The sequence below is a fragment of the Bufo bufo genome, chromosome 9 (genome assembly GCF_905171765.1).
Source record: "Bufo bufo chromosome 9, aBufBuf1.1, whole genome shotgun sequence".
Classification (NCBI taxonomy): domain Eukaryota; kingdom Metazoa; phylum Chordata; class Amphibia; order Anura; family Bufonidae; genus Bufo; species Bufo bufo.
This window is the reverse complement of record NC_053397.1, coordinates 3959137-3969887: the sequence shown is the minus strand read 5'-3', so window position 1 is coordinate 3969887 and position 10751 is coordinate 3959137. Positions and strand designations below refer to the sequence as shown.

General features: G+C 42.1%; 1 protein-coding gene across 2 annotated transcripts in view; it reads right to left on the bottom strand.

The window, feature by feature from the left end:
- SLC38A3 (solute carrier family 38 member 3) overlaps window positions 1–10190 on the bottom strand; it is a 73522-nt gene extending 63332 nt beyond the window's left edge. The window contains exons 1-2 of one of the 2 annotated variants that reach the window (XM_040408687.1): window positions 9961–10190; window positions 6365–6562 (exon numbers count right to left, since the gene is read on the bottom strand). In XM_040408687.1, the coding sequence (XP_040264621.1) occupies window positions 6365–6370 (6 nt within the window). In that variant the 5' untranslated portion in view covers window positions 6371–6562; window positions 9961–10190. The remainder of the gene's footprint in view (window positions 1–6364; window positions 6563–9960) is intronic. The other variant, XM_040408689.1, reaches the window with a different exon arrangement.
- Between the last annotated feature and the right edge of the window lie 561 nt (window positions 10191–10751).

The following is a 10751-nucleotide window of genomic DNA, read 5'->3' as shown; positions in this document are numbered from 1 at the left end:
GAAGGCTTGTACAGTAAAATATAAATTTTTGCAGATGACACTAAACTGTGTAAAGTAATTGACACTACAGAGGACAGTATACTGTATATATACTACAGAGGACAGAATACTGTATATATACTACAGAGGACAGTATACTGTATATATACTACAGAGGACAGTATACTGTATATATACTACAGAGGACAGTATACTGTATATATACTACAGAGGACAGTATACTATATATATATACTACAGAGGACAGAATACTGTATATATATACTACAGAGGACAGTATACTGTATATACACTACAGAGGACAGTATACTGTATATATATATATATACTACAGAGGACAGTATACTGTATATACACTACAGAGGACAGTATACTGTATATATACTACAGAGGACAGTATACTGTATATATACTACAGAGGACAGTATACTGTATATATATACTACAGAGGACAGTATACTGTATATATATACTACAGAGGACAGTATACTGTATATATATACTACAGAGGACAGTATACTGTATATATATACTACAGAGGACAGTATACTGTATATATACTACAGAGGACAGTATACTGTATATATACTACAGAGGACAGTATACTGTATATACACTACAGAGGACAGTATACTGTATATACACTACAGAGGACAGTATACTGTATATACACTACAGAGGACAGTATACTGTATATACACTACAGAGGACAGTATACTGTATATATACTACAGAGGACAGTATACTGTATATATATATACTACAGAGGACAGTATACTGTATATACACTACAGAGGACAGTATACTGTATATATACTACAGAGGACAGTATACTGTATATATATACTACAGAGGACAGTATACTGTATATACACTACAGAGGACAGTATACTGTATATATACTAGAGGACAGTATACTATATATACTACAGAGGACAGTATACTGTATATACACTACAGAGGACAGTATACTGTATATATACACTACAGAGGACAGTATACTGTATATATATACTACAGAGGACAGTATACTGTATATATATACTACAGAGGACAGTATACTGTATATATACACTACAGAGGACAGTATACTGTATATACACTACAGAGGACAGTATACTGTATATATACTACAGAGGACAGTATACTGTATATATATATACTACAGAGGACAGTATACTGTATATACACTACAGAGGACAGTATACTGTATATATACTAGAGGACAGTATACTATATATACTACAGAGGACAGTATACTGTATATACACTACAGAGGACAGTATACTGTATATATACACTACAGAGGACAGTATACTGTATATATACACTACAGAGGACAGTATACTGTATATATATACTACAGAGGACAGTATACTGTATATATACACTACAGAGGACAGTATACTGTATATACACTACAGAGGACAGTATACTGTATATATATATACTACAGAGGACAGTATACTGTATATACACTACAGAGGACAGTATACTGTATATACACTACAGAGGACAGTATACTGTATATATACTACAGAGGACAGTATACTATATATACTACAGAGGACAGTATACTGTATATATACTACAGAGGACAGTATACTATATATACTACAGAGGACAGTATACTGTATATATACTACAGAGGACAGTATACTGTATATATATACTACAGAGGACAGTATACTGTATATATATACTACAGAGGACAGTATACTGTATATATACTACAGAGGACAGTATACTGTATATATATATACTACATAGGACAGTATACTGTATATATATACTACAGAGGACAGTATACTTTATATATATACTACAGAGGACAGTATACTGTATATATATATACTACATAGGACAGTATACTGTATATATATACTACAGAGGACAGTATACATATACTACAGATGACAGTATACTGTATATATACATACTACATAGGACAGTATACTGTATATATACTACAGAGGACAGTATACTGTATATATACTAGAGGACAGTATACTGTATATATACTACAGAGGACAGTATACTGTATATATACTAGAGGACAGTATACTGTACATATATACACTGAAGAGGACAGTATACTGTATATATACTACAGAGGACAGTATACTGTATATATACTACAGAGGACAGCATACTGTATATATACTAGAGGACAGTATACTGTATATATATACACTGAAGAGGACAGTATACTGTATATATACTACAGAGGACAGTATACTGTATATATACTACAGAGGACAGTATACGCCTACATAGGGATCTGGATAGATTGGAGGCTTGGGCAGATAAGTGGCAGATGAGGTTTATCACTGACAAATGTAAGGTTATGCGGATGGGAAGGAATAATGCAAGTCACCCGTACATACTAAATGGTAAAACACTGGGTAACACTGACATGGAAAAGGACCTAGGAATTTTAGTGAACCGCAAACTTAGCTGTAGAAACCAGCGTCAGGCAGCTGCTGCCAAGACCAATAAGATAATAGATTGCATCAAAAGGGGCATAGATGGCGGTGATGAGAACTTAGTCCTACCACTTTACAAATCACTGGTCAGACCACACATGGGGGACTTTGTACAGTTCTGGGCTCCTGTGAAGAAGGCAGACATAGCAGAGCTGGAGAGGGTCCAGAGCAGGGGAACTAAAGTAATAACTGGAATAGGGCAACTACAGTACCCTGAAAGATTATCAACATTCACTTTAGAAAAAAGACGACTGAGAGGAGATCTGATAACTATGTATAAATATATCAGGGGTCAGTACAGAGATCACTCCCATCATCTATTTATCCGCAGGCCTGTGACGAGGGGACATCCTCTGCGTCTGGAGGAAAGAAGGTTTATACACAAACATAGAAGAGGATTCTTTACTGTAAGAGCAGTGAGACTATGGACTCTTTACTGTAAGAGCGGTGAGACCATGGACTCTATACTGTAAGAGCAGTGAGACTATGGACTCTACTGTAAGAGCAGTGAGACCATGGACTCTACTGTAAGAGCAGTGAGACCATGGACTCTACTGTAAGAGCAGTGAGACTATGGACTCTTTACTGTAAGAGCAGTCAGACTATGGACTCTTTACTGTAAGAGCAGTCAGACTATGGACTCTTTACTGTAAGAGCAGTCAGACTATGGACTCTTTACTGTAAGAGCAGTCAGACTATGGACTCTTTACTGTAAGAGCAGTGAGACTATGGACTCTTTACGGTAAGAGCAGTGAGACTATGGACTCTATACGGTAAGAGCAGTGAGACTATGGACTCTTTACTGTAAGAGCAGTGAGACTATGGACTCTTTACTGTAAGAGCAGTGAGACTATGGACTCTTTACTGTAAGAGCAGTGAGACTATGGACTCTATACGGTAAGAGCAGTGAGACTATGGACTCTTTACTGTAAGAGCAGTGAGACTATGGACTCTTTACTGTAAGAGCAGTGAGACTATGGACTCTTTACTGTAAGAGCAGTGAGACTATGGACTCTTTACTGTAAGAGCAGTGAGACTATGGACTCTTTACTGTAAGAGCAGTGAGACTATGGACTCTTTACTGTAAGAGCAGTGAGACTATGGACTCTTTACTGTAAGAGCAGTGAGACTATGGACTCTTTACTGTAAGAGCAGTGAGACTATGGACTCTTTACTGTAAGAGCAGTGAGACTATGGACTCTTTACTGTAAGAGCAGTCAGACTATGGACTCTATACTGTAAGAGCAGTGAGACTATGGACTCTTTACTGTAAGAGCAGTGAGACTATGGACTCTATACTGTAAGAGCAGTGAGACTATGGACTCTTTACTGTAAGAGCAGTGAGACTATGGACTCTTTACTGTAAGAGCAGTGAGACTATGGACTCTATACTGTAAGAGCAGTGAGACTATGGACTCTTTACTGTGAGAGCAGTGAGACTATGGACTCTTTACTGTAAGAGCAGTGAGACTGTGGACTCTTTACTGTAAGAGGGAGACTGTGGACTCTTTACTGTAAGAGGGAGACTGTGGACTCTATACTGTAAGAGCAGTGAGACTATGGACTCTATACTGTAAGAGCAGTGAGACTATGGACTCTATACTGTAAGAGCAGTGAGACTATGGACTCTTTACTGTAAGAGCAGTGAGACTATGGACTCTATACTGTAAGAGCGGTGAGACTATGGACTCTATACTGTAAGAGCAGTGAGACTATGGACTCTATACTGTAAGAGCAGTCAGACTATGGACTCTATACTGTAAGAGCAGTGAGACTATGGACTCTATACTGTAAGAGCAGTGAGACTATGGACTCTATACTGTAAGAGCAGTGAGACTATGGACTCTATACTGTAAGAGCAGTGAGACTATGGACTCTTTACTGTAAGAGCAGTGAGACTATGGACTCTATACTGTAAGAGCAGTGAGACTATGGACTCTATACTGTAAGAGCAGTGAGACTATGGACTCTTTACTGTAAGAGCAGTCAGACTATGGACTCTATACTGTAAGAGCAGTGAGACTATGGACTCTATACTGTAAGAGCAGTGAGACTATGGACTCTTTACTGTAAGAGCAGTGAGACTATGGGCTCTATACTGTAAGAGCGGTGAGACTATGGACTCTATACTGTAAGAGCAGTGAGACTATGGACTCTTTACTGTAAGAGCAGTCAGACTATGGACTCTATACTGTAAGAGCAGTGAGACTATGGACTCTATACTGTAAGAGCAGTGAGACTATGGACTCTATACTGTAAGAGCGGTGAGACTATGGACTCTATACTGTAAGAGCGGTGAGACTATGGACTCTATACTGTAAGAGCAGTGAGACTATGGACTCTATACTGTAAGAGCAGTGAGACTATGGACTCTGTACTGTAAGAGCAGTGAGACTATGGACTCTTTACTGTAAGAGCAGTCAGACTATGGACTCTATACTGTAAGAGCAGTGAGACTATGGACTCTATACTGTAAGAGCAGTGAGACTATGGACTCTTTACTGTAAGAGCAGTGAGACTATGGGCTCTATACTGTAAGAGCGGTGAGACTATGGACTCTATACTGTAAGAGCAGTGAGACTATGGACTCTTTACTGTAAGAGCAGTCAGACTATGGACTCTATACTGTAAGAGCAGTCAGACTATGGACTCTATACTGTAAGAGCAGTCAGACTATGGACTCTATACTGTAAGAGCAGTCAGACTATGGACTCTTTACTGTAAGAGCAGTGAGACTATGGACTCTATACTGTAAGAGCAGTGAGACTATGGACTCTTTACTGTAAGAGCAGTGAGACTATGGACTCTTTACTGTAAGAGCAGTGAGACTATGGACTCTTTACTGTGAGAGCAGTGAGACTATGGACTCTTTACTGTAAGAGCAGTGAGACTGTGGACTCTTTACTGTAAGAGGGAGACTATGGACTCTTTACTGTAAGAGCAGTCAGACTATGGACTCTATACTGTAAGAGCAGTGAGACTATGGACTCTATACTGTAAGAGCAGTGAGACTATGGACTCTTTACTGTAAGAGCAGTGAGACTATGGACTCTTTACGGTAAGAGCAGTGAGACTATGGACTCTATACTGTAAGAGCAGTGAGACTATGGACTCTTTACTGTAAGAGCGGTGAGACTATGGACTCTTTACTGTAAGAGCAGTGAGACTATGGACTCTATACTGTAAGAGCAGTGAGACTATGGACTCTATACAGTAAGAGCAGTGAGACTATGGACTCTTTACTGTAAGAGCAGTGAGACTATGGACTCTTTACGGTAAGAGCAGTGAGACTATGGACTCTTTACTGTAAGAGCGGTGAGACTATGGACTCTTTACTGTAAGAGCAGTGAGACTGTGGACTCTTTACTGTAAGAGCAGTGAGACTATGGACTCTTTACGGTAAGAGCAGTGAGACTATGGACTCTCTGCCTGAGGAGGTGGTGACGGTGAGTTCACTATAAGAGTTCAGGAGGGGCCCGGATGTATTTCTGGAGTGTAATAATATTACAGGTTATAGCTACTAGAGAGGGGTCGTTGATCCAGGGAGTTATTCTGATTGGAGTCGGGAAGGAATTTTTTTTCCCCTTAAGTGAGGAACATTGGCTTCTACCTGACAGTTTTTTTGCCTTACTCTGGATCAATTTGCAGAATTACAGGCCAAACTGGATGGAAAGATGTCTTTTTTTGGCTTTATATACTATGTTACTATTCTCAAGAGCTCTGCTTGCAGACAGTAAATGGAAACATTCTTATTTACATTCAGAGGCTGACAACACATCCTGCCCTAACCTCACAGCTGAGGGTTACCATATAGGTCACCCCAATACTGGCTTCACAAAAATAAAGATCCCCTTTACACACCGCCATACTTTACACACCTCCATTCTCTCTATACACTGATTCTCAGTCACTGGTGGACTGAACGCTTCATCTTCTTGCTGCTCAGCTGAACACTGCGCCGAGTGTTACATCTGATGCCACAGGAGCCGATCGTCCTTGTACGCGCGGCATGTCCTTCTGGTTCCCAAATTAAAGGGGCCACGTGAGAAAACACTGATGGTAAAGCCATCCCGAATCTGGAGACGATGGAGACACGAGAGGGATAGCAGTATTTAAAACAGGCACCGCTACCGCGGCAAAGGCACGCTTCACGGATGCAAGAAAACCGTATCTGACCTCACAGACATAACCACTATTATCCGTTATCCTCCCATTATCCATTACCCCCCATTATCCGTGACCCCTTCATTATCAGTGACCCCCCCATTATCCGTTACCCCCCATTATCCATTACCCCCCCATTATCAGTGACCCCCATTATCAGTGACCCCCCATTATCCGTTACCAGACATTATCCGTGACCCCTTCATTATCCATTATCCCCCCCCATTATCCGTGACCCCTTCATTATCCATTACCCCCCCATTATTAGTGACCCCCCCATTATCAGTGACCCCCCCATTATTAGTGACCCCCCCATTATTAGTGACCCCCCCATTATCAGTGACCCCCCCATTATCTGTGACCCCCCCATTATCCATTACCCCACCCCCCCATTATCAGTGACCCCCCCATTATCAGTGACCCCCCCATTATCAGTGACCCCCCCATTATCAGTGACCCCCCATTATCCATTACCCCCCATTATCCGTGACCCCCCCATTATCCGTGACCCCCCCATTATCATTGGCCCTCCCTTCACGGACAGTCCCGCTGCCTCTCCGGGTTCGTTTTCAGCGCAGATGATTGGCGCTAATCTTTAATAATCGCACACCACCTCTTAGATCTTATAATCTTCTGAGGGTCCAGAAGGGAACCGATCACATGACCGGCAGACCTGGCGCTACGCGGGGGGTACAGAAACAGTAGGAAAAGTTTTGGCGCCTCTGATGTTGATTGTGCTGCAGCGGCCGCTGGTCCCCAGAGCTTACACTCAAAGCACAGTGATAATCCGCGCATTGTTATCGGCGCCATGTGTGGATATCAAAGCTGCTCGTAGCGACATTTCCAACGGCCGCGCGGCGCTCTGCAGCGAGGACCAATAGAAACGTCCGTCCTCAGCGACACCTGACAACCAGGACACAAATACAACCGGGGCCCAGGAGGGGGCCCCGAGCATCTACTGACAGAACAGTGCACAGTGGTATACTCCCTGTACAGCTGTACTACAGTCTGACTATATACTCCATGTACACCTGTACCACAGTCTGACCATATACTCCCTGTACAGCTGTACTACAGTCTGACCATATACTCCATGTACAGCTGTACCCCAGTCTGACCATATACTCCATGTACAGCTGTACCACAGTCTGACTATATACTCCATGTACAGCTGTACAACAGTCTGACTATATACTCCATGTACAGCTGTACTACAGTCTGACTATATACTCCATGTACAGCTGTACCACAGTCTGACCATATACTTCATGTACAGCTGTACTACAGTCTGACCATATACTCCCTGTACAGCTGTACTACAGTCTGACCATATACTCCATGTACAGCTGTACCCCAGTCTGACCACATACTCCATGTACAGCTGTACCACAGTCTGACCATATACTCCATGTACAGCTGTACCCCAGTCTGACCATATACTCCATGTACAGCTGTACCCCAGTCTGACCATATACTCCATGTACAGCTGTACCACAGTCTGACCATATACTCCATGTACAGCTGTACTACAGTCTGACTATATACTCCATGTACAGCTGTACCACAGTCTGACCATATACTCCCTGTACAGCTGTACCACAGTCTGACCATATACTCCATGTACAGCTGTACCACAGTCTGACCATATACTCCATGTACAGCTGTACCACAGTCTGACCATATACTCCATGTACAGCTGTACCACAGTCTGACCATATACTCCATGTACAGCTGTACCACAGTCTGACCATATACTCCATGTACAGCTGTACCACAGTCTGACTATATACTCCATGTACAGCTGTACCACAGTCTGACTATATACTCCATGTACAGCTGTACCACAGTCTGACTATATACTCCATGTACAGCTGTACCACAGTCTGACTATATACTCCATGTACAGCTGTACCACAGTCTGACTATATACTCCATGTACAGCTGTATCACAGTCTGACTATATACTCCATGTACAGCTGTACCCCAGTCTGACCATATACTCCATGTACAGCAGTACCACAGTCTGACCATATACTCCCTGTACAGATGTACCCCAGTCTGACCATATACTCCATGTACAGCTGTACTACAGTCTGACCATATACTCCATGTACAGCTGTACCATAGTCTGACTATATACTTCCTGTACAGCTGTACTACAGTCTGACCATATACTCCATGTACAGCTGTACCACAGTCTGACTATATACTCCATGTACAGCTGTACTACAGTCCTGACCATATACTCCATGTACAGCAGTACTACAGTCTGAACATATACTCCTTGTACAGCTGTACCACAGTCTGACCATATACTCCCTGTACAGCTGTACTACAGTCTGACCATATACTCCATGTACAGCTGTACTACAGTCTGACTATATACTCCATGTACAGCTGTACCACAGTCTGACCATATACTCCATGTACAGCTGTACTACAGTCTGACTATATACTCCATGTACAGCTGTACTACAGTCTCACCATATACTCCATGTACAGATGTACCACAGTCTGACTATATACACCATGTACAGCAGTACTACAGTCTGAACATATACTCCTTGTACAGCTGTACCACAGTCTGACCATATACTCCCTGTACAGCTGTACTACAGTCTGACTATATACTCCATGTACAGCTGTACTACAGTCTGACTATATACTCCATGTACAGATGTACCACAGTCTGACCATATACTCCATGTAAAGCAGTACTACAGTCTGACCATATACTCCATGTACAGCTGTACCACAGTCTGACCATATACTCCATGTACAGCTGTACCACAGTCTGACTATATACTCCATGTACAGCTGTACTACAGTCTGACCATATACTCCATGTACAGCTGTACTACAGTCTGACCATATACTCCATGTACAGCAGTACTACAGTCTGAACATATACTCCTTGTACAGCTGTACCACAGTCTGACCATATACTCCCTGTACAGCTGTACTACAGTCTGACTATATACTCCATGTACAGCTGTACAACAGTCTGACCATATACTCCATGTACAGCTGTACCACAGTCTGACCATATACTCCATGTACAGCTGTACCACAGTCTGACCATATACTTCATGTACAGCTGTACTACAGTCTGACCATATACTTCATGTACAGCTGTACTACAGTCTGACCATATACTCCATGTACAGCTGTACCACAGTCTGACTATATACTCCCTGTACAGCTGTACCACAGTCTGACTATATACTCGCTGTACCACAGTCTGACTATATACTCCATGTACAGCTGTGTCTCCTGCTCTCACTGTGGGGACGGCACTCACGTGACTCACCTGTCCGGGATAGTTCTCTGCTTTAGTGTTCTGAAGACAATGGGAGTCCGGAGTAGGAGACGCTGGGGCTCGGTGAGGCTGGCAGCGGAGGCTGGGGCTCGGTGAGGCTGGCAGCGGAGGCTGAGGCTCGGTGAGGCTGGCAGGGTCGCTCAGGCTGGCGCTCGGTGAGGCTGGCAGGGTCGCTCAGGCTGGCAGTGATTGGCACAGTTTCTGGCACAGCATATAAAGCTTCAGCGCTCCGTGCAGATCTCGGGGGCCGCACGGTTAATGATTGCTGGCTCCGCCCACTGTCCGGGGATACAAAGTGTCCACAGAAGTCTGCACGACACCTCCCCCCACAGAGGCGACAGCGGACCCTCCATATATATATATATACTGGACCCTCCATATATATATATATATACTGGACCCTCCATATATATATATACTGGACCCTCCATATATATATATATATATATACTGGACCCTCCATATATATATATACTGGACCCTCCATATATATATATATACTGGACCCTCCATATATATATATATACTGGACCCTCCATATATATATATATACTGGACCCTCCATATATATATATATATACTGGACCCTCCATATATATATATATATACTGGACCCTCCATATATATATATATATATATATATATATATATACATACTGGACCCTCCATATATATATATATATATATATATATATATATATACATACTGGACCCTCCATATATATATATATATATATATATATACTGGACCCTCCATATATATATATATATACTGGACCCTC